General features: G+C 38.4%; 1 protein-coding gene across 1 annotated transcript in view; it reads left to right on the top strand.

The window, feature by feature from the left end:
• Positions 1 to 23086, top strand: part of CTSC (cathepsin C) — a 37579-nt gene extending 14493 nt beyond the window's left edge. The window contains exons 3-7 of the mRNA XM_015064048.3: positions 6022 to 6188; positions 10527 to 10682; positions 15260 to 15375; positions 20819 to 20950; positions 22246 to 23086. Coding sequence (XP_014919534.2) covers positions 6022 to 6188; positions 10527 to 10682; positions 15260 to 15375; positions 20819 to 20950; positions 22246 to 22748 — 1074 coding nt within the window. The 3' untranslated portion in view covers positions 22749 to 23086. The remainder of the gene's footprint in view (positions 1 to 6021; positions 6189 to 10526; positions 10683 to 15259; positions 15376 to 20818; positions 20951 to 22245) is intronic.
• The last annotated feature ends 1088 nt before the right edge of the window (positions 23087 to 24174 follow it).

The following is a 24174-nucleotide window of genomic DNA, read 5'->3' as shown; positions in this document are numbered from 1 at the left end:
CTAATTAAAATCTTTAAAAGATGTCAGTAGTTTTGATCCATTTTATTAAAAGTATGAAAGTATCACAGGTTTAGTAAAGTCTGGAAGTGCTGTTGGGTATTAGGGGTGGTGACAGTTTAATGGACTATTTTTTTTAAATTGGGGTAGAGCTAACACTGTTCTGATAGTGTCAGATTCGACAGCTGTTATGCCATGCTCACCACAAGTATAGCTAGACAGATTTTAAGTGAAACGTGTTTTATTGGTAACTAAGATTAAAAACTGAACACTGCTGTGATGGAACCATTAGAAAACATCTGATTTCAGAAACTTGTATTTGCCCGACAACTTCTACCAGGAACAGGGCAAAGGTAAGCTTTGTCAGTATTCTTATGTCTGCTTATATTAGTATTTGCAAATTTGGGTTTCTCTGCAAGTATTTTAAGCCACTTTGTGAAAATTAGCTTCATTAAATCAGATAGGTACAGAAATTAGTGTAAGCAGGCCCATGTAAAAAGGATATCCTGTGTCCTACCCATCACATGTGTAGCACACTGTGCCTGGCAGGTGAACTTCTGACCTTGACACTGAGCGGTGGCATCGGTTGCTTTGTAAATTAAAAAACAGTGGAAGTTGTTTCTCAATTTTATTTGTATATAATTACAAACGTAAAAAAAATGTTTTTCCCAATATTCTAATGGATCATCTTTCATCTCATTTTGGAAACCACTGGTTGACAACCAGTATCAACTGTTCAGGTGACAGATTGGGCTTAGTGTTTAAGTTCTTTGATGGCATAGTTACAGTCTTAAAACAACTTCTGTATCCCCCGTGGTAACAGATAATCATACTTCTGTTGCTTGTTTCATGTTCCTAACTTTTTAAACTCATCAAAGTTACAATGTCATCTTTATCCTTCAAAGGTATCCAGTGTTGTAGGTATCATTCCCACTATCAGGTGAAGAAATTGGGGCTCTTTAGTTGTGGTTTGCTGAAGGTTACATGAATTATAAGTGGCAGAACAGGATTTAAAGGGCAAAGCCCTTTTACGAGACTGCCTATTTCTGATAGCCAGTGCATTACATAAAAGTTAAGTATTCAAATATTTGCCAAGTATATTAATCAGGGAAACCATGGAACAAGGTGATTTTAAACTTCTAAAATATCCCAACCTGTTCTTTTTCAATCAGTTAAATAGGTAACAGTAATGATAGTTGATGAAATGAGTGGGAACTTGAAGAGGGGTTTGAGAATGTTTGGCGACCTTGGGTAATTTTGAAGAAGCAAATGGATAGCTAGTAAATCTTAGTAGTTTTCTAAACCTAAGTGCTAGCGTGTGGAATTTACATTTTATGAAATTATCTGTTGAAATTGGCATGAACGAATGGAAACTTAAATTACACCATCTGTGCAGGATGGTATTCGGACACTGATGTTTATATAAATGAAATAAATGAAAACCCTTAAAAATACTTTGGCTATATTTCAAGCTGGATAATGTGGCCAAAACTTCAGCTTCTTAATTGGTAATAATGTCAGAATCACATAAGAACTATTTCACAATAGCAAAAATGAGAGATACCGTGAGAACGTTCAAATCAAGAAAATAACATGAACAGCATGTGGTCCTTTCAAGGTGTAAGGTACTGACTAGTCGTCTTCTAGAGTGCTCAATGCTTCTTCTACTGAATCCTGCACAGATTACAGGGTATTACAACCCCGTCCTACCTTTTATAAAGTAATTTCAGGGTCTCTGTGATATCTTAGAAGCACTGCATTTTGATTAATTACAAACCGTATCTTTTCTGAGTTTCTTGTGTTATTGCTAAAGAGGACTTGGCATTTGTTGTTCTTTCTCTTATTCATTTATTCACTCATTCCATAAATTATTGCTTCCTAATGCCAGTTTCCTACTTCCTGAATAAACAATCCTATTCTCACAGTGCCTTTTTTTTTTTTGAGGCGAGAACAACCTGATAAGCTGCTGTGAAAGTGAAATGAGTCAATATATGTAAAACAGAGTATATGAGGTGGAGTCTACCATCATCCTGATCTTATAGATGAGGGTGCAGAAAGGATAAGTAACCTGCTTAGGATCACACAGACAGTAAGTGTCAGAGCTGGATATAGTCTAGGAAGTCCAGCCTGAAGACCATGTCTTTGACCTCTGCTCCCCATCAAAAAACCTTGGCAAAAAAAGGTAAAAAAGATTGAATTAGAAAATGACCATTAGGGTTGCTAGAGAATGTAAGTGGCCCTTACAGGGCTGTGAACAGCAATTTGGACTTTACTCTTGAGAGTCTGTTAATCTTCAACTTTTTTTTTTTAAAGACAGTGAATAAAGTAATGATCCTATAACTTGTGAACCCATGTTTGAATTCTCTCTTCTCCATTTACTTTGCAAAGCATGTAATTTTTTTTTTCTTTATGAAAAGAGTGATGCCTATTATCCCAAGGAATCCTTGTGAGGCTCGAATGATACAGATGGAAACTCTTTGCTGCATGGTTTCTCGGTATCTCCTCTCTGTTTTTGGAGTTGGCTAGTATGTTTACTTCTCTAGCTCTTTGTGAAAAGACAGAGTATATGAAGTGGTGTGTGGTATTGGGAAGAGCCCTTGGTTTTATAAATTCTAGTTTGACTACTTATTTTGTCCCCTGAGACTATATTATCTCGGTTTCCTTGAACTTAGAAGATTTATGAGTGATGGGTAAGATATTTATCAAAATGTGAACTGATAAGGTGCTATAGTTCCATAATGTTGATAAAAAATACAGAGTCCTTAAAAAAATGTGGTAAGAAACTTCAGCAAAATCAGTCATGCTTTGGTGAATTTTTTCCCCCTCTATCAAAATAACAAGTCAGCCTTCCCATCACAGGGAAAGTTCATTTGGTGTTAGACATGATGCTTGTAACTATGACTCATTTGTGCCAACCAGGTGAGCAAAACCACACTGATGAAAAACATGGGGCCCAGTTCTTCTCACTTGAATGCCCCTAACTCTTTTGGTATTAGGGGAAAGTTATTTCATCTGTGATCTAAATTCTGCCTAGATGGGGAAGTTTCCCGGGCTTCTCCAGCATGGTTAGCTTCTTGAACCACATGATGTTGTAATGAATTATTTGTTTCTTTCATTGAATTGTGAACCTCTTAAGGGCTAGGGCCACATCAATACATTTATGTGTACGTGCCTAGTACCTTGCACTGATGTCTGAGAAATAGGTGGCCAACAAATATTTGATAAATAAATGAAAGACCTTAGCAAAATACTCAATAAGTTCTATAAATAATTTTTTTCAGGTGTAATAGTAATTCCAAAACAGATGAGTGTTAACAGCCTCTAACAACACCTTGACCATCTCTCATAGGCGTCCTCTTCCAGGACTTTGTAGGCTATGAGTTTCATTCTTAGGAAATTTTTTAATTTATTTTTTTTTAATGTTGATTCATTTTCGAGAAAGATGGCACATGCATGTGCACAAGTGGGATAGGGGCAGAGAGAGAGGGGGATGATCTGAAATAGGCTCTGTGCTGACAGCAGACAGCTCCCTGTGGGGCTCAAACTCACCATGAGATCATGACCTGAGCCAAACTTGGACACTTAGCTGATGGAGCCACCCAGGCACCCCAAGAATATTTTTTAAAGTGAATAATTGTATATAGCAGTCCTCATTTTATAAACAAGGAGATTCTACCCAGAGACTGATTTTGCCTTTTATTTCCATTTTTGAAACTTCTTTGCATTTGTATTCAACTTAAGTACTATCTTATAATTTTTTTTCTTAACATAGGTTTTCTACAGAGGTCGATAAACTTTTTCTTATAAGGTCAGGTAGTAAACATTTCTGGCTTTGTGGGCCTTAGGTATTCTAAGGTGGCTACTAGTTCTGCTGTAGTATGGAGGCAGCCATAGACCATATGTGCACAAGTGGTTCTGGCTGTGTTCAATAAAACTACATTCATAGAAGCAGGCAGCCGTCTGTCCTATAGAACTCACATTTATCATTTAAAATGCTGTATAATACTCCTTTATTTTTATACATGAACACTTAGGACACAGTTCTTGGTTTTAACTTTTCTGTTGCAATGAGTGTCTTCCTACGTGTGGTATTTTTTTTTTTCATTTATGTGTATCTGACATATTTTGTAAGGTACATTTCAAGAACTCTTTAAAGTCTTGTCAGACTGCTTTCTGAAACGGCAGAGGTGGGGGAGCCTTGGCTTAACCCCACCTGGCCTGTCTGACCACCGCACTGCAGAGAATGGAACACGATCAAGAGCCTGTGCCAAAGAGATACTGAAAAGAATGCTAAGGGGTTTAGATTCCATCAAATGAAGTACCAATATTAGTGTGTTTTTGATCTATAAAAATAGCAGTTGCATGTAGTTTTGATTTTAATAAATATAAATTTTACTGATCTTTTTATGCAACACACCCTCTAATGTTGCAGCTTGGTCATATTCTAAGGCCTTTGTTTCAGTGTTTCTCATCCTGAGTTGGGGCTTTAGCAGGGACATGAGCAGGAAGCTGAACTCACACAGGTGAAGACATGCTTAGCCAGCTGTGGATAGACAGGTTTCATAATATGAACCACCAATACGGATGCAGAGTATAAATCTATGTGAGTAGTCCATACTCACTTATCCTGTGTTGTATAGCTTAGTGGGTGGTGAATCCCAAGGTTCAAATCTAGTTTTTTTGGATTCTAAGGCCAAGCATTTTTAACTCCATTCGTAAATATGATTTGAATTCAGAGAGAGTCTGATGCAAAGGTAATTCTACCCTTAGGTATAGTTTAGCCCATGCATTCCTCTAAACGCAGGGGTTGCAAACCTTGGGCCTGGTCTTGTAAATAAAGTTCTACTGGCACACAGTCTACTTCATTCATTTCTGTGTTTCCTATACAACTTTTATATTGCAGTGGCAGAGTTGAGTGGTTTTGACAGAGGCCTTATAGTTAGCAAGCCTTCAAATGTTGTTTCTCTGGCTTTAGAAAAGTTTGCCAACCCCTGCACACAGGTAAAGTGATACCTGTTTTGTTAGGAGTTCGCAAACTATAGCCTGTGAGTCAAAAATAACCTACTATGTACTTTTCGAAAGAAAAGTATTGCAATTCAGCTAACTGCTGGCAATTTGTTTATGTGTCATCTGACTGCTTCTGTGCTTTTGTTCCAGTAAGTCAGTGCCTGAAATTGTGCCCAAGACCCTCCTCATTGAAATTTAGCATGAATTTTCCCTTTCTTCCTCCCACATTCTGGGCTTTCCTTCTCCATGAGGAGATGTTATAACATGAGGGTTTGTAAGCTCAGGAACCTATGTATTTGAGTTCAAATCCTAGATCTATCACATTATAGGTGTTCAGTATTAACATTGGAATAGGACAAGGGGCCATATTAATGAAATATAATGGAGAGAATATTAATAATCAGGTTTTTCTCCCCCATAATCAGATTATCCTAATAAATTGTGAGGTTGACAGGAAAAAAGATTTTGTTTAGTTCTATGGAAATTTTTCATCCTTTATTTTTGTAGTTTGCTGGAGTACATCTTCTTTGAGTAGAAAAGTATAGTCTGACAGTTGAACAGAAATTTGTTTCTGCCGTGTAACTGCTCTGTTATTTTAGGAGCTACATACCCTCTCTCAGCCGAGCCTCCACTTACTTGCTGGTAAAATGGGCCTGTTGAAGGCTCTTTCCCCATTGGCTTAGCGAGGACTACGTGAGGAAACTATTGTAAAATGCCTGCCATGGGGCAGATGCTCTAAAAATATTAGGTTTTTTCCCCCTGATTTTCATTCCCAGAAATGTTTTGTTATGCAAATTTTTTTTTTTGGCAGTCAGTTCCTGCAATCATAGAAAAGTTTATTTCTCCTCCTTTTATAGAGTAATTCTCAGAATGTAACCTCTCAGGGTGAATTTTTTCTTTTGGTTGGCAGAGGCTGGTTCCCAAGATGAAAGGACTGTGAATGGGAGCCGGGAAAAGGGACCTGACAGATGAGTACAGATCCATTTGCTTGACGTTTCCTTCCCTTACTGGTTGCAGTATGAAGAAGAGTGCGGCAAGGTAACCAGTTACTGCCAGGAGACCATGCCTGGATGGGTGCACGATGTGCTGGGCCGGAACTGGGCTTGCTTCACGGGAACCAAGGTGGGAAGTACCTCTGAGAATGTGAATGTGAACACAGCACACCTTGAGAGTCTTCCGGAAAAGTGAGTTGTTACAAGGGAAAAATACACTTAGTTTTATAGTATGTAGAAGGATACGTCTATGTTAATTCTTGGAAAACATTATTTTGATGATATACAATTTATTTAACATAGAAACATAGGCCATATTATATAAAACCTAACTGGAAAAACATGTTGAGTAATGGAACGGAGAGAAGAAAATATTTTTTCCAAGAGTAATGGACCACTGATGGCTTTCAAGAAAATTTATATGAAGGACCATAGAATTGCAGTGCCAAAGAAAGAAAAGAGCGGTTTATCATTGCCATGTGATTGCTTAACACTTGTACATGCCAATGTTTATGTTGCAACAAATCATAGGTGATACTAATTGAACATAACTTTTAAACAAGGGCAGTGAGTAACTGAACTGACAGTTCTTAGTAGTGATGTAGCAGTGTATTAGTTTGCTGGGGCTGCCGAAACCAAGTGTCACAGACTGAGTGGCTTAAGCAACAAGAATTTCTTTTCTCACAGTTCTGGAGTCTAGAGTCCAAGATCCACCATGTCAGCCGGCTTGGTTTCTTGTGAAGCCTGTGTCCCTGGCTTGCACACAGCCACCTTCTCACTGTGTCCTTACATGTCACCCCTCAGTTTGTTTCCTAATCTCTTTTTTCCCTGAGTGCACCAGTCATATTGGGTTTGGGACCACTGATAGGACCTCATGTTCCTGTAATTTCCCTGTTAAAGGTCCTGTCTCCAAATCACTTTCCGAGGAAGTTTAGACTTGAACCTATGAATTTTGGGAAGACACAATTCAACTTACAATACGCAGTTAAAGTTTTTGTTAAGCAAGGTCCAGGTTAAGTAACTGTGAACCACACAAATGAGAGATTTCAGACTTTAGTTATTTGGAAGGAAAAGATAAATGGGTATTATTGGTAGCAGCCTTTTCTGTTTTATTTAGTTGTGAAATCCACTAAAAGTACCCATGAATAAATTTTCCCAGGCCAGGCCACATGGGCAGTGAGTGATCCTACAGTAGAGAAGTTGGGGATGTGGTTCTGAGGTAGAGACAATGGGGACAGGAGTTTAAAGAGGACAAGTTGCACTTGTCTGGGAAAGTACTCATAAAGATCTAGACTAATGCATCCTCTCCATTTTGAATTTAGCTTTTAAATTACTTTGCTTGACTTGATCCTTGAGCAACACTTTTCTTATTAAACTGTTCACTTTTCACTCTCCCACTTGGGATGTGCTGTGTACTAATGTGCTCTTTTCGGTATTTTAAACATTGTCCCACTTAATGAAGAAGCTACTCACTGGCATGCTCAGAACCTATTCCACTTCACCTGTAAAAGGAGCATTTGGGACTGTGCTTTAAGGTCTTATGCTTAAGACCTTAAGGTCTTCTGCTCTATGCTTAAAGAGATCTTTAAGGTCTCTTTCAGCTCTTAATGATCTGTTACCCCATAGTAAACTACATTATTTTTAATTTCCTTGGATCTTAAACACTGAAAATAATAGTGTTTAAGACCTGCCTTGTCATTAGTATAGTGCACATGTCCCTGTCTGATGTGTTGCTAGGATAAAGCAAGAAAAGCAGGACTAACTTACTGCTTCTTGAATACCTGAGAGTCAACAGTGACTCCCATCAGTGGAAAACACTTCAAAATAGACCTTTACAATTTAAAATTTACCCTCGTATCTAAAGAAACAAACAACTGTAACTTGTTTTTATTTTGTTAGTGTTGTCAGAAACCAGATACAGGAAGTTTTAAAATCTATTTAATAATCATAACTCTCTGGTTTCACACTTTGCAAGAAGGAAAGAGCTTTGATAAAAACATGTATACACATGATTATCAAAGTAGTTGCACATTTTTCTTATTATTTTCAGTGCTCCCAGGTTTCTTTGACTATGTCAAAATAATTCCTCTGTGAACATCTAAATAAAAAGGGAAAGAAAAGTTCACAACATGCCTAGGTGTTACTCAAATTAGGTGTATCTTGCTTTGCATAATTGGGAAGTCTTGGATAATGAGTCATACTTCAGTGACAGAATCTTCTTAAGTAGAAATAATTATCCGTAATCCTAGTACCCGGAACATAGGTTTGATACAAGTTTGTATTGTATGACTAATCAACTTCTCCAGTCTTTTTGCTTTGTAAGCATATTCTCTGTGTATTAGATTTATTTATATCCGTATCCATATCCATACCCAAGCATTTGAGATCAGGGAAACTAGTGCTTCTCAAATTTAATGTTATTGTGAATCACCTGGGCATATTGTTAAAATGTAGTTTCTGATTTTGGTGGTCTGGATTGGATACTTGGAATCTGCATTTCTAATGGGCTTTCAGGTGTGGCTGCTAATACTGGGTTCAAGAACCACATTTGAATAACAAGGATGTAAACCTAACGTCCATATGTAAAAAAAATTTTTTGCCTCCTATGTTATAATGTTTGCCATGCTATATGTACATTATATACAGTTTATGCTGTCATCTCCTTTTTTTTATTATTATTATTACAAAGTTATAAAGGTGCATTGTAAAACTTGTAGCGGGTGGGGCAAGGTAGTGATTCTATGTTGCCACTCAGAGATAACAAGTTTTGGCCTTTTGTTTTTTACTTTTTAAAATTTATTTATTCTGAGAGAGAGAGTGTGAGAGAGCACGTGGGGAAGGGGCAGAGAGAGGGAAAGAGAGAATCCCAAGCAGGCTCCACTGCCAGCACAGAACCCAAAAAGTGTGAGATCATGACCTGACCCTAAATTAAGAGCCAGACACTCAACTGACTGAGTCACCCAGGCACCCCTTGGCATTTTAAAAATGTATTTATACTATAAGTATATTTTCACAAAAATTGGTTGATTCTATATAAACTTATTTGATATCCTGCCTTTTTATTTATATACAGTGCGAATACTCTTCCGAATCACTTGTTAACATTAAAAATAAAACTGACAGTTATTTTACCAGCAAAAGGTGATTTTATTGGGAATAGCAGAGAATTGCAACTGTGACTAGCAAGCTACGGCAAAAACCGTACACAAGTGTGCAGAGCAAGGGAAGCAAGCTCTTTTATAGAGGATAGGAGGGAACTGGGAAGGTTATGATAACCAAAACAGTCATGCAGGAAACTGGGAGTTGGAAGTATAGTGGCTTCTCATTGGCTGAGCTGCGGCTCTCTCCCATTGGCTGGGCCTTGCCAGGGGAGGAGGTAAGCCTTTCTTCCTCCTGATGGGATAGTAAAGTTGTATCCACTGGCAAGATCCTTATCGTCCTGTTGGATTTGCCATTGATAAAGAGTGGTGGGGCATGAGAGCTCCCCTTGCCAAACCTCCAGACTCTATTTTAGTGAGATATCCTTTAATTTTCACGCAGTAAATAATCTCCTGTACGTTTTTACTGAATAAACTCATAGTCAATGAAGTACCATTGTTAATCAATGCTTTATCTTAGAACATTTATTTAGGTTATTTATAATCTATCAGTATTATAAAAGTGTTTCATCAAACATCCTTACACATAGATCTTTGTTAACTTGAACTTTTATTTTATACGAGACATTCCAGTTCTAGACTCTTGGTATACATGTGCTTTCCCTCAGGCAAAAGTGAAGGGTACTTTTTGGACCTTCCTTATAGGTCATGTCTTCGTATATGAACAAACTCAGATTTGCTTTGGTGCCAGAAGTACAGCTCTATTTGAACAAAAGCTATTAACACAAACTGCTATAAACAACAGTTTGTTTAAAATATGACGGGTAAGGAGTAGGATATATTTCAGAAGCTTGATGACGTTAGAGTCAAATTAAGGGGATTTTTCAGATCAAAAATTGGTTACATTTATTGTTAGAGTGTCTGATGCGGTTACTAATGGCTCCCAAAAATTTTTGAACTGGATTAATAGGCTCATACTCTGAATATGATACAAGACAAAATGACTTGAGTCTAGTGAAATTTCATTAAGATTGAGTACTTCAGGAATCCTAGTAGTTTGGTTTTTGTTTTCTGAAATTGGATTTTATTTTATCTGATAATTTCAGTTTATCTAAATTTTGTGTTCTCTTTGTGTGATGCTGGATTATCATTGACTATTATGGAAATTCAGTGTTATGGCTCTTTTTAAACTGTGGTGCATTTAACTTACTGATTTTTATACTAAAAATGTAAAATAAAGATTATTTTGAAGATTTGAATAAAGTGGTTCAGTTGCATTACCAAAAAAAAAGCAAAAAAAAAAAAAAAAATTGCCTTCCTAAAATATTATTCCACTTTCCACTTAGGCCCAGAGTATAAGGATGCCTACTTTAATGAAGTCTAATTACATCTGTAAAGAGGATAACTGAGACTGTCTTATTTTTGTTGTTAGCTATTCTAATAGGCTCTACCAATATAACCATGACTTTGTGAAAGCAATCAATGCCATTCAGAAGTCTTGGACTGCAACCACATACATGGAATATGAGACTCTCACCCTGAGAGAGATGATTAGGAGAGGTGGTGGTCACAGCCGAAGAATCCCAAGGTAATAAAGCATATCTGTTTATCGCTAATAAAGATATTTTAATGCCACTCTCCCCTCCAACCTGCTCTCCCTGGTTTGCCCACCATGTTGTTGCTCATTCCAGTTTGTTACATTATCTTTTTTTCTGACCGTCTCTCTCTCTCTCTCCTTTTCACATACATCCTAGTGCTCTGAGTCCTATTTATGGCTGTTGCTTTCACAGCATCTGCCGCCGCCATCGTTCCCTGGCCATTTTCTACATGCCAGCTTAGGGTTTTGTCATTTCTCTGCTGCATTATGGATCAGCCTCCCACCTCCTGTCTCTCTAGTCCCATCTCTTTGGATTCTTTTCCTCCTGGTCCCCATTCTTAGACATTCTTTAAAATACCAGCTTCATCTTCCTGTACCCAGCTATGATTGTGTTACTACCTATTATCTAATAAATAAACTTAACCTGGTTAACCCAAGCCTTTTAAATTTGTGCCTATATTCAGTATCCTGATCTGCTTTCAGAAAATAAGACACACAGTTACTGAAAACTTTGCTGTCAAGCTAACTCCATTCATGCCACTCTTTCTTTCAAATATCCCTCATCTTGCCTCAGGAACTGTCAGATTTGTCACTGTAAAAATCTCAACACTCCCTATTATCAGGTCCAGCAAAAAGAAAATTGCTCCTTATTTATCAGTGTACCTCTATCTACTTCCCTCAGCCAGGAGTGACACTTCCATGGCATATTTCTTACTTTAAGAAAATGAATTTGTATTAGAAATTTGGTAGATTTTTAAAAATCTCCTCAAAGCTATAGGTGGATCTATCAGAATATATAGTCCCTAAACATTTGTTAAATGACCGAGGTTATTCCGGGGATGCCATACCTTGTTGAGAAATTGATCTCACCAAAGGGCAGAGAACTGGAAACCAATAAGGAGTCAGTGGGACTCAGTAAATTGTGTAGGTAATTTTTCCTTGGTACATGAAAACATTTTCCAGTTTTCAGAGAATACAGTGATTATTTCCTTATTAATCTCTATAGAGTTTTGGTTCAGGTTTTGTTTGAACGGGCCACTAATTAACTAAAATGCGTTTCTGATTTTTTTCATTTGCAGACTAATAATCCTAATACTCTGACATTTTTCAATTATGACTCTGGGTAGAGATTTTTGCTATCTCACTGATAGCATTCTCTGATAATCCTGCCCCTTTCGCAAAAGACAGTGTTTCTCAAAGTGTATTCTAAGGAATTTCCAGCCCATGAGACTCTGGTGAGTGGAAATTAGGGAAGAGAGCATGTTGTATCAGGTTTGAGAAAGTGAAGGAACTATATTGGTGTGTGTGAGACAAGAAGTGAGAGCTGTTGAGTAAAAATCCAAAGGGGCAAGGGAGAAAGAGGTTTGAGCATCTGAGCCTCAGACACAATTGCTTTGTCATGTGCCATGGGCCATGTTTCTCAGGAACTCTTTTGTGTTGGGCACTTCTGTCTCTCTACCCAACCACCTTTGTTTTAAAGGAGGGCTAGCTTTATGAAGCGCTGCTTCTGTGGCTGTGGCTCCATAGAAGTTTAGAGATAGGAGATGGAATTGAGTGAAATGGAAAATTCTGAAGCAGACATTGTGGTCTGGCTGCCTGGTTTTCAGTAGCATTTTTGCATATAAATTAGTTCTAAGAATCCAATGACATAATAGAAACTCTCAGGTCCTTAACTTGAGGTTCAGGGAGTCATTGAAACTGCTGAAAGTATAGAAAAAGTATTGGTTATGGTCATCTCCCTGAGGTCAGAGCTTTCACCAAAGTTAAAGAATCTAGACCCAAATGATTAAGAGCCCAAAATGTGTGCTGCACCTATAATGTTTGTAATTCTTCCCTGTCTCACAAATGGCTTTCGCTCTTCATTTTCACATCATCGAGCTTCGGTTGTCACATTCTTTTAGTTTTGTCTGTCTGTGCATTGACAGGCAAATACTCTGCCTTATAGCATGGTAGGAAGAAGGAAGTTAACATCTGAGTGCCTGCTTTGTGCCAGACAATCGCTTAAATAAAGGTATCCACATCATATTTAATCCTCTTAATGGCATGGGTGATGATGATGATGGGAGTTATCATAAGAGCTTAATCTACTAAGGATTTGCAGAGATAGGAGCTGTTCTAAGCACTTGGTAATCATTACCATTTTTGAATTCTATAGTAATCGTTTGAGGTTTGTATGATTATACCCATCTTAATAGGAGTCAGTTGTAGTTTTGTGATGTTAAATTCTTTCACAAATGTCAGACAGCTAGTAAGTGGTGAAACCATTTGTAGGAGGTCAGTATGACCTAAGATATCTGCTTAGAAATTACATTTTGCTGCCAAACTTCAATTTCCTTTTTAAAAAAATTGTGTATTTATTTTGAGAGAGAGAGAGAGAGAGGAGAGAGAATGAATGAGGGAGGGGCAAAGAGAGGGAGAGGCAGAATCCCAAGCAGGCTCCACAGGATCAGTGCAGAGCCTGATGCAGGGCTCGAAGTCATGAACCATGAGATCATGACCTGAGCCAAGATCAAGAGTCAGACGCCTATCGGTGCTGACAGCTCAGAGCCTGGAGCCTACTTCAGATTCTGTGTCTCCCCCTCTCTCTACCCCTCCCCTGCTCGCATTCTGTGTCTCTCTGTCTCTCAATAATAAATAAGCCTTAAAAAAAAAAAGAAAAAAAAAAGACGCCTGATAGAGCCACCCAGGTGCCCCCAATTCCTTTTTTAATCTTTTTTTTTTTAATTTTTTTTTCAATGTTTTTATTTATTCTTGGGACAGAGAGAGACAGAGCATGAACGGGGGAGGGGCAGAGAAAGAGGGAGACACAGAATCGGAAACAGGCTCCAGGCTCCGAGCCATCAGCCCAGAGCCTGACGCGGGGCTCGAACTCACGGACCGCGAGATCGTGACCTGGCTGAAGTCGGACGCTCAACCACTGCGCCACCCAGGCGCCCCTAATCTTTCAAATTACTTACTGTATTCTCAAGTATATACAGGACAATTAATATGTATTGATTGATTGAATCTTTTATCCTTGCAGTGCAAAATCATGGAAACTTTATTTCCTTCCAAAAATTGTTCACACCTAATTTTTACTTATAAATCTTGAAAGAAATATCCAAGATTTGTTTCTTGATTTGTTTTTTTCTCCTGCCCTAAAATTTTCGCGGTGCATAGCTTTTTTATGTACCTTGGTCATTCCATTGACATTATCTAAGTTGTATGTTTTATAACTTACAAATTCTTTGTGTTATTGTAATTGCTCTGTTTCATATCTTTTTTTTATGTTTATTTATTTATTTTGAGAGAGAGTGTGAGTGGAGGAGGGACAGAGAGAGAGAGACAGAGAATCTGAAGCAGGCTCTAGATTATGAACTGTCAACACAGAGCCCGACGTGAGGCTCGAACTCAGAAGCCATGAGATCATGACCTGAGCCGAAGTCAAATGCTCAACCAGCTGAGCCACCCAGGCGCCCCATATGTTTCATGTCTCTTAATACAGTCTTTCATATGTTCACAGATCACATCAAGTTCATCTCCTTGTCGCGTAGAGTTTCCAAGCAATGTCCTGGCTTAGTTAATATTTTAGTGAAAAATTGATACTTCTTTATGGAATATGCTATCTTTACAGTTTCAGAAGGTTATGATTGCTATTAACGAGTGGTTTTTGTTTTTCCTCTTCCTCTGTTTCATTTCCATTGTGTCCTAGCATTGACTCACATCATCTCTAAAAGAAGTGAGAGAGGGAATTGATTGGGAATAGTTGCAGAAGACATGAAGAAGCCCAGAAATAATCTTTGCCAGTAACTAAATTGGAACCTGGTAAACCGGATGAGCACTGAAAAGTTAGAACAGTGTGATATGGCAATGCCAAGTTGAATGAGAAATTCACATAGTGTATAATCAGAAAGATACATGTTATCACCGTGTAATAGTAGTGCCCTAACTAAAGAGTTGCTGGAGCATAGAAGTGAGTTTTTGTTGGCGGCTGGTGGGTAGACGCTGCTGTGTGAGTGGTCTTTATCCTATAAGGCACAGTTCTGTATTGATGAAGCATTTTCATCTTGTTTATGGAGCCAGTCGTCTACTTGACTTGATCTCTAATCTCTGTGCTACTTGACTTCTTTTGTAACCACCTCACCATCACCACTAACCATCTCCTGAGTCAAACCTCTGTAGTTCCTGTATTTTCTCTGTATCCTTTGTAGGCCATCTTCAACTTCCCATGTGTCTACTTTCTTAGTCACAATCTGTTTAAGAAAATGCAGCTATTGAAATATACTAAAAATAGCATCTCAGTGATGTACATAACCAGGGTCCTTTCATAGAAGAAAGTTGCTAACCCTGAAAAAGAAACCAATTGTAAAAGCCATTTGTAAAGCCATTTATAGAACTTAGTTGTGTAGTTGAAACAGGCCTAGTGGACACATTGTTGTATAATTGAAACATTGATAGGACAAGTGCTCCTTGGGCCTGAATGTAGATTCTAGGCAGCCGTGTAGTTGGAATCATGGAATTAAGGGTTAGGAAATCATCCTCAAAGGAATGAATATATGTTGATGTCAAATGTATTATTTCTGTCCTAGACCCAAACCTGCACCACTGACTGCTGAAATACATGAAAAGCTTTTACATTTGCCAGCATCTTGGGACTGGAGAAATGTTCATGGTACCAATTTTGTTACTCCTGTTAGAAACCAAGGTAAAAAAAAAAAAGTCTGATTTTTCATTTATTCATTCTGAAATACTGAACACTTACTATATACCAGGCGCTCGGGTTGATTCTGGGGATACAGGGATGAAACAGGCACGATCCACTTTAGTAAAGAAATGGAAAGTATATAGCCAATGGCCACTCCTTCCTTTTTTATCCACGACAGATCAGAGATAATAGATAATCTCCAGCTGAGCCCAGCATTTCTATAGTAGCCTTCTCCAAGTACTTCTAGGCAGCTAATGAGATTAATCAGTAACTGGTAAGACAAGCTCATCTGCTCTCCCCAGTAGGAGAGACTCATGCAGAAACAAAGAACTGCACAGAATTGAAATTGGTCTTCCTTCTGTAAGTGCTTTGGTGGAATCTGCCTTGGCCATTTGCCCCTACACATTCCACCCTCTGCTCCCCACCATTTAGTTTTTAGTTACTGTATGAGCCCAGAAAAATAGATCCTTAATTTTTTTTTTCTGTTACAGTAGATTTTTTGAGCTGTGTAAGGACCTTTTTAATTCATTTTCTGCCAACAGGACATATGATGGTAAGTATTAACCAAGCTTCCTGAGTGGTGACCTTGTGGAGCCCAGCTTTACCAAAAGTATCATCATAATTGCATTTTATCCATTATTTTCAGAAATTTGATACAATATGAGTAGATTGAATAACTCTTCCTCCAATAGTGCTTGATAGCAAATTATCTTGTTACCCTAATTTTAGCCAACAGTGACTTGGAGAATCATTCATACCATACTCAGGTTTATTGCTTCTAAGCTCATTTTGAAGATAATTACAGTACACACGACTGATTTGTTACTGTAAAATAGGTGTAGTATTTGCTGTCTGGAAACATTCTGATTAGTGTCTTCTGAGAGGATTATAAGTTAATAACACCCCAAAATAAATTGTTCTTCCCCTTTCCTAGAAATTCCATGATAATCAGCCTGACTTCTCAGCATTCACCACCAGCCCTTTAATTCCATCCTCACTGAATCCTGGCAAAGTCTTCTGAGTGTACACAGCTTTGAGCAGGTCTTAGAGCAGCCAGCCAGCAAGGTTCCTGTACTCCAAATGACATCAGAGGTCTCATCTCTTTGTCTTTCCTTTCACAAGTTGTTCTGGGACTCTTCAGCTCTAGAGAAAGAGATCCTGAAAATTGTCCCCTACTTTTTCTTTCCTGGGGAGGGCTTCTTTGGAAAGGAGGGATGGGGGATGAGAGAACTTTGCAAGTAATCGAGAAATGAATGGAGAGTGAAATTAAAGGGCTGATGTCCAGAGAGGCTTAAAATTTACTCTGTCATCAAAGAGATGCTCTATATTTATCTGAGAGGATTACGTAAATACTGCACGTCAAGTGTTGATTATTGAGGGCCTGGCACATGGTTGTTCTTGCCGTATTATAGGGTGTTTATAGAGCATCAAATGTGTTACAATTTTTTTTTAACGGCTGAGGATATAAAGACTAATTGATATAGCTCTTGTCCTAGGGATTTGCAGTTTAGTAAGATCTGCAAGCCAAAAACATTAAAATATAATATGGTAACTGCTTTTGTAGTGTTTGTAAAATTTGCTGGGGGCATAGGAGAAGGTCAAAAGAAAAGTTTAGGGCTCCTGGGTGGTCCAGTTGGTTAAGCATCCAACTTTGGCTTAGCTCATGATCTCATGGTTCATGAGTTCGAGCCCCATGTCTGGCTCAGTGCTGACAGTTCAGAGCCCGGAGCCTGTCTTCGCCTGTCTTCGGATTCTGTGTCTCTCTCTGCCCTTCCCCTGCTAGTGCTGTCTGTCTGTCTGTCTGTCTGTCTCTCTCTCTCTCACTCAAAAATAAGCCATAAAAATTTTTAAAATTAAAAAACAAAAGGAAAAAAGAAAAGAAAAGTTCCACTCACTTCCAGAAAGACACAATTGACTGGTGATGAGACAGTAATGCAAGGGAAGGAAATTAGAGTTTTTAAAGCCGAATTCTTTGACACTGGTTTTCTCATAGCTTGGTAAAAACCATTGTCTCCCATGTTCTATATTCTGTGAGTGCTATAAATATGATTTGTACAGACACGGGCAATTTTTAAAGGTTCCTCTTTTGACTTCCTTTTTGGTTGTCTTTACTTTGGGTTGGGGAAAAAATTAATTATTTTTTCTTCTGGGAAACTGGGCTACTTGGAAAATTCCACTAACATTAGGAACACCAGTGTTCTAGGTGACCCAGAATTCAAAATTACCCAAGTTAAGGTAATTCACAACTTTGCTGTATTCAGAAAGCAAATCAAGGTGAGTGACAAAAGGAATATTGCGAGGAAAATGAGGTTTTATCTTGACACTTGAAGGCTGCTTTAAGCACCAGCTGTGTGGCTAGATTTATGTCTAAGTGTGAGAGGGAAGAGAAACTAGGAAATTGGAAGACTTGGACTTTCTTTGTTCTTCCCTCTTATGTGCTCTCTTTATTATTGCACCTTCAAAAGGGAAAGGGGGTGTCTCTCAGGTCACATTAGTTAGGGAATGCAGTGTTTTTCTAATGTCCAAAACCTAGTTCATTTAAGTCTTGTTCTAAATACCATCTGTACACAGGGCCTGAAATTGTTCCATGCTATTCATTTTACATACAAGATAAAAAGGAAGTGCCAGAAAGGTCCAGTGACTTGCCCAGAGTCACACAGCTGAGTCATGGAGTAGGGATGGGGAAGACTCCTGATTCCTTACTAGTTCAGTGTGTCCTCCACTGTGGGAAGGGGCAGCCGAACATAGTTAAACCATATGGAAATCACATTAGCTCTTTGAGTTGGTGGAAATTTGATTACTGCAAAGCTGTGTCTGGGTCAGACCCCCTTAATTCTTTGTTGCCTTGTAGTCTTAAGGAATAATGGTTCTTTTAAAATCTACATTTTAGTCTTAACTTTTTAAAAGGCATTAATTTCCTTGGCAGCTGACACATTATTCTGGGAGTGTCAATGGCTTGAAGAAGGTTGTGTCCTTACCTCATTGCTGCAGTTTCTCTCTCTTAACAGCACATTCTGAGCCTTTGAATGTACATGTGGCCTATCGCTTCCACAGTGCTAGATGGTCAGATGAAGGTTCAATGGTTAGTACCAAGAGTCATTGTTTCTGTGGATACCCATGGCCCAAGAATGCTGGATGATCAAAATGGGGCCATTTCCCTATTCTTGGGATGTTATTTATTACAAGTGTACCTTGAAAAGAACACTGGCTTTATCTATTTACTGTTGCTGATCTAGTTCTCTGACACTCTATCATTTGAAAGAGGGGTCCCAAGGATAACATTATTTAGATGGTTTCAAAAACAAAATGTTCAAGTTAATTTTGGCCTATTTAGTAACTTGATGACAGGAAAGAAAATTTGAAAATTCTTTCAAGGAGATGCAGACATATGAACTGAAAAGAACACAACCTGCCTTAGGAGACGCTTAGATACTAGCACCTGCCATCTATTCATTTTGTGACTTTGAACAGATCATTGCTTCTTTCTGAGTTTCAACATACCCATTATCAAGTGGGTACTACACCAGGTGAATTCAAGATCCTCTTCCAAGTGTTTGTCCTAATCTTCATCATTTAGGAGATCTCTTAGCAGTAAAAGCAGTATATGGTATGGATAAATCTGAGATGTTTATAGGGAGAAGTTTGGGAAACATCTGAAATGATAGCAGTTAAAGGGTAGTAGAGTTCTAATGGACTCTAGTCAAGGACATGTGGTATTGTTTAACTACTGGAGAGGACTCACAGTAAAGTCTAGGTTTCTGCCTCCCTTATAGCTTAGAAACAAGTAAAGGTTGACTACTACCAATGAAGTCACTTTTTTTCCCCTGGATGTAAATCTATATCCACTTGTTAGTAACTGGAATGTTCTTTCTACGAACACGCATTGAGTTTCTTGATTGCATCAGGCAGCTAGATGAAGAAGGCACATTTCTTATGTACACTCATGGAAATTCACAGTTCAGTTTGAGGAAAACGGTATAAGTAATTCAGCTGGAGTGTAGGATGTTAGGGGCTGAGCATAGAGTATCCTGGCTTTCATTTGTACTCAGGGACAATTGTGAATCAACATCACCTGGTGAAAGGGAAGAACAGTGTCCCGATAGATAGTAATCTAATACATAATGTTGTTTTGGATACTTTTCTCTCTAAGGAAGGCAGTTACTAAATTTTACTAATTTCAGGTTTATTAAAGAGAAGGCAACATACTCTTTATGTGAAATGGATTTTTTTAATGTAATATTGTCTATTCATCTTATTTTAGTGCATAAGGGAGTGCTCACCATTCAAATAATTTGGTAAATAATATATTAGTACGTTGAATAATATCAATTGTGTGTAACTACATTTATACCAATATTTTTGATTTGTTGCAAGCCTAACTCTATGTAGAATTTGTGTCAGTGGCAGAGGTGAAAGAGGCTGTATAATAGAGATACTAAAACTATGTTCATTTTTTCCTAGAATGTAACAAGTTGAAATCCCATTTTTGTCACATGTGCCATATTTTCTTAAATGTATTTATGTGTTTACTCACACCTGTTAAAGAAATGTAGAAAAATGATGTTGTTCATATAAATTACCTCATAATAAAACATTTTTTTCTCTTGAAAGAGCAACTATATCCCTAGCATTTGCTTCTTAATAAATTAATGTCTTCACCAGGACATCCAGGTATTAAATAAAGCAGTGCTCTTTTCCCTTCTCCCTTACCTCTATCCAGCTACTTTTCGTGTTCCTCTTTCCTCTGGGTGACACTTCTCAGGGGACCATGACTGTATTGCTCTTACCCTTTTCCCCTTAGAACCAGTCTGTTTTCAATTTCATTACCTCCATATTCCTTATACCTTTACTTCCTCATTGGTCACCTTAAATACCATATCTGTCATTATAATTACTCTCTTACCTTTTCTTGGACTTTGTTGTATTTTGTCTCCTTGACCCTGGTTAAATTGAACTTTCTATAATACACCCATACCTGAGCCATTCTTAGTGTTAATTCCACCCAACAAGTAGCTTTAGAAAATGCTGCTCTGGAGATATTTAAAAGCTCAGCTCACATGTGTCCCTTCATAGTTTTTCTCAACTGAATGGCTCAGAATGCTACAGACATACATTATTTCTTGATTACCAGGAATAGTACCAAATTCTTTTCAGAGATTAGAGGAGTTTTTTGGTTTCATTTTGCTTTGTTTTGCCTCCTAAAATATTCTCACGGAAAGCCCCATAGAGTAACCTTGGCCTTTTGAAAGCTGACATCTTAACATTTGTCTATAAGGTTAATAGTGTTTGTCTATTGAATCTTCTATATTGGGCTGATTCTTATCACAACAGCAGCACACAATATAAATATGTTAATTGTATCTCTCCACTCACATATTTCTGTGTTTCTTTGTAAGTGCTTCAAAGTTCTCTTGGGTTATATATCTTGCTTTTCCATCACCAGCATCTTGTGGCAGCTGCTACTCATTTGCTTCCATGGGTATGCTAGAAGCAAGAATTCGTATATTAACCAACAATACTCAGACCCCAATCTTGAGCCCTCAGGAGGTTGTCTCTTGCAGCCAGTATGCTCAAGGTAAGTGATGTATTTCAAGCCCTTTTTACCTGGGTGTGGTAGGCCATTGTTGGCAAAGGTAAAAGGATAGTGTAGTAGAGAGCACACTGTCTGTAGTCAGAGCACCTAGGTGCAAGTTCTGGCCCTATCACTTATTCATGAGTGATTCTCATGGAATTCACTGCACCATTCAGCAAAATGCCACTAGTTACTATGTACTGAATGCGCACTAGCTCTTAGGAGCCTATTATGGACATTATCTAACAATGCTCGAAACCTTGAGAAGTAGATATCCCTGTTTACAAACAGGACAGACACAAAGTTGTTCTGTAATATTTTGAAGGCCACACCGCTTCTAAACAGTAAAGTTTCAGTTCCAGCTAAAGTCTCACCCCAAAATGTAATTTGTATTAAAACCATACTAACACTGGTTTCTCTCTAGGAGGAAACTAAAATTCTGAAAGTGGGCTTTCAGAACAGGGCATGGGTAATCTATGTAGAAAGCCCAGCTGCAACTGATTGACAGTGAAACATTCTCAGGTTAAAGTTTTCTGTCAACACCAGATTGGGCCAGTAGAGAGTGAAACTGCCAGGAATGATTATTTGTCATTGAGCCTCTTGTTCTTTTTGAAATACTTATTAAACCCCAACATTGTAACTTCTAAGCCCTGGGAACTGTAAGTATCAAGACAGTCCTTTATCCTCATGAACCTTACACTTAAGTGAGGAAGGTAGAAATTAAGTAATGAAAAGAACGGTGAAGAAAAAATACACGTTAATGGATGTTTATAATAAGGTAAGGACTGGAGGCAGGTGATGGGGACCTGATTTAGACTTTTTTTTGCAGTAGGTAGTCAGAGAAGACTTCCTTCAGGAAGAGCCACATTGTGGTGTCTGGCTATTTAACAATGATGGTAATAATAGCCAACTTTTATTGCTTTTACATGTAGTAACCAGTGCTACGAGGAAGGTACTATTCCTATCCATATTTTACAGATAAGTAAACAGAGATATGGAGAAGTTAAATTCTTCACAGTTTTGGATCTGAACTTCACTACATAGTCAGGCTTCAGAGCCTCCCCACTCAACCACTGTGCTATTATAGCTACCTTCGATGTCAGGTGCCAAATAAATGTCTGTTAATTATATGGGGATGAGAGGGTAGTTAGCTTATGTGGCTAATAGATGAATGAAGTAGCATTTAAACTAAGAACAACTCTTGGGGGTAACAAAAAATTAATGGAGTAGAAAAGGAAAAATAGGAAATGGGACACTTTCTCCTCTGCCTCTTTCTAATGTGTGTTATTCATCCTCAGGCTGTGATGGTGGCTTCCCCTACCTCATTGCAGGAAAATACGCTCAAGATTTTGGGCTGGTGGAAGAGGCATGCTTCCCCTACACAGGCACAGACTCTCCATGCAAACCGAAGGAGGACTGCGTCCGTTACTACTCCTCCGAGTACCACTATGTGGGAGGTTTCTATGGAGGCTGCAACGAAGCCCTGATGAAGCTTGAACTGGTCCACCACGGGCCCATGGCAGTTGCTTTTGAAGTCTACAATGACTTCCTCCACTACCGCAAGGGGATCTACTACCACACTGGTCTGAGAGACCCTTTCAACCCCTTTGAGCTGACTAATCATGCCGTCTTGCTGGTGGGCTATGGCACTGACCCAGTGTCTGGGATGGATTACTGGATTGTTAAAAACAGCTGGGGCATTGGCTGGGGCGAAGATGGTTACTTCCGGATCCGCAGAGGAACCGATGAGTGTGCAATTGAAAGCATAGCAGTGGCAGCCACACCAATTCCTAAATTGTAGGGTATGCCTCCCAGCAATTCCTACTGACTTCCATCGGTCATGAGAGGGGATTGGTGTATCACAGATGGAGACGTTTATAGCAGTAATTGCAGAAGATTACAAATCAATTCCTATGAAGATTTTTGCCTTTAGAATGAAAACTGCCTTTGATTTGAATATACCTTCCCATTGACTTCTGGCCTACTTTACTATGCAGGAACAAAATGCAGGATTTTGTTAATCATTTGTAATTCAAACATGCTATATTTTTAAAACTCTTTGTGAGAACACAGATTTATTTTTCAATTGTAAAAATCAAGAAAATATGGAAATTATTAAATTTTTTTTTAAGTTTTTAATCAGTGTTTAGGTGACATATATGTGTGCTTAGCAGTTTTCATCATTGGCCCCTTCAGTTAGACTCATGTTATTACTTATGTAAGTACTTAAAAAATAAGAATTTGAGTGTATTTCAACTAAAAAAAAAACTAAGAACCCTTATGATAAGGGCAAATAATGACTAACCCTAAAATTATTCCCTGGATGTTTGATGAACCAGAGGCCATAGAGAAAAGAAATAAGGTATTTTGTTTTGTTTTTTTAATGTTTATTTTTGATAGGGAAAGAGAAGTGGGGGGACAGAGGATCCAAAGCAGGCTCCACACTGTCAGCACAGACCCCGATGCCCTCAAACTCACAAACTGAGATCGTGACCTGAGCTGAAGTCAGACACTTAACCGACTGAGCCACCCAGGTGCCTTTCTGTTTCTATATGACAGGGATCACTACCTCATCCACAGTGGCAGAATTTATTAAAAATGGTGACTGCATGGAATACCATGATTCTTCAAGCCATGGAATTAAACTCTTAAGCTGTACAAAAAACAAGTTTCATAATCTAAAACTTGTTTACATTCGTGCTAATAGAACATACAATCAAAGTCTGGTGACAAATTGAGCTCGCAGAGGATGGGAACTCTGGCTAACCTCCCCAAAGACATTTCCAGGAGAACAACATGTGTTGTATGTGTGGAGACACCGCCATCCACAAAGGAAAATAAAGTTAAGCTGCGCAGCCAAGCACAAGCGAGACATTGACTTTGGTGCTTAGTGCCTGGATAAGCTTTCTGGCTGTGCCTCATAGGAGCAACAAAGCCTTAGGCAGTTTTCTTAAACCCACCTGTGTTTCAGTTTGCTGGTCTGTGAGGTGGAGATAACGGGATAGATAACCCTGTGTAAGCTCTCCATGTCTAAACCCTTGCACTTTTCTATGGCATGGTTTACTTTATTTAAGCTTTATTTAAGCCTCAGCCTTTCAACATCCCAAGTGGGGAAGCAAAAGTAGATTCAGATGATGCAATTTCACAGCATCCAGACTTGCTCGCTGACCTTTATTTGACCTCTAACCACTGAATCCAGGAACTGAATAGATTTGAATAGTAAAGGA

This window comes from Acinonyx jubatus, chromosome D1 (assembly GCF_027475565.1).
Source record: "Acinonyx jubatus isolate Ajub_Pintada_27869175 chromosome D1, VMU_Ajub_asm_v1.0, whole genome shotgun sequence".
In the NCBI taxonomy this organism is placed as follows: Eukaryota; Metazoa; Chordata; class Mammalia; order Carnivora; family Felidae; genus Acinonyx; species Acinonyx jubatus.
This window is presented reverse-complemented; position numbering and strand designations above follow the sequence as displayed.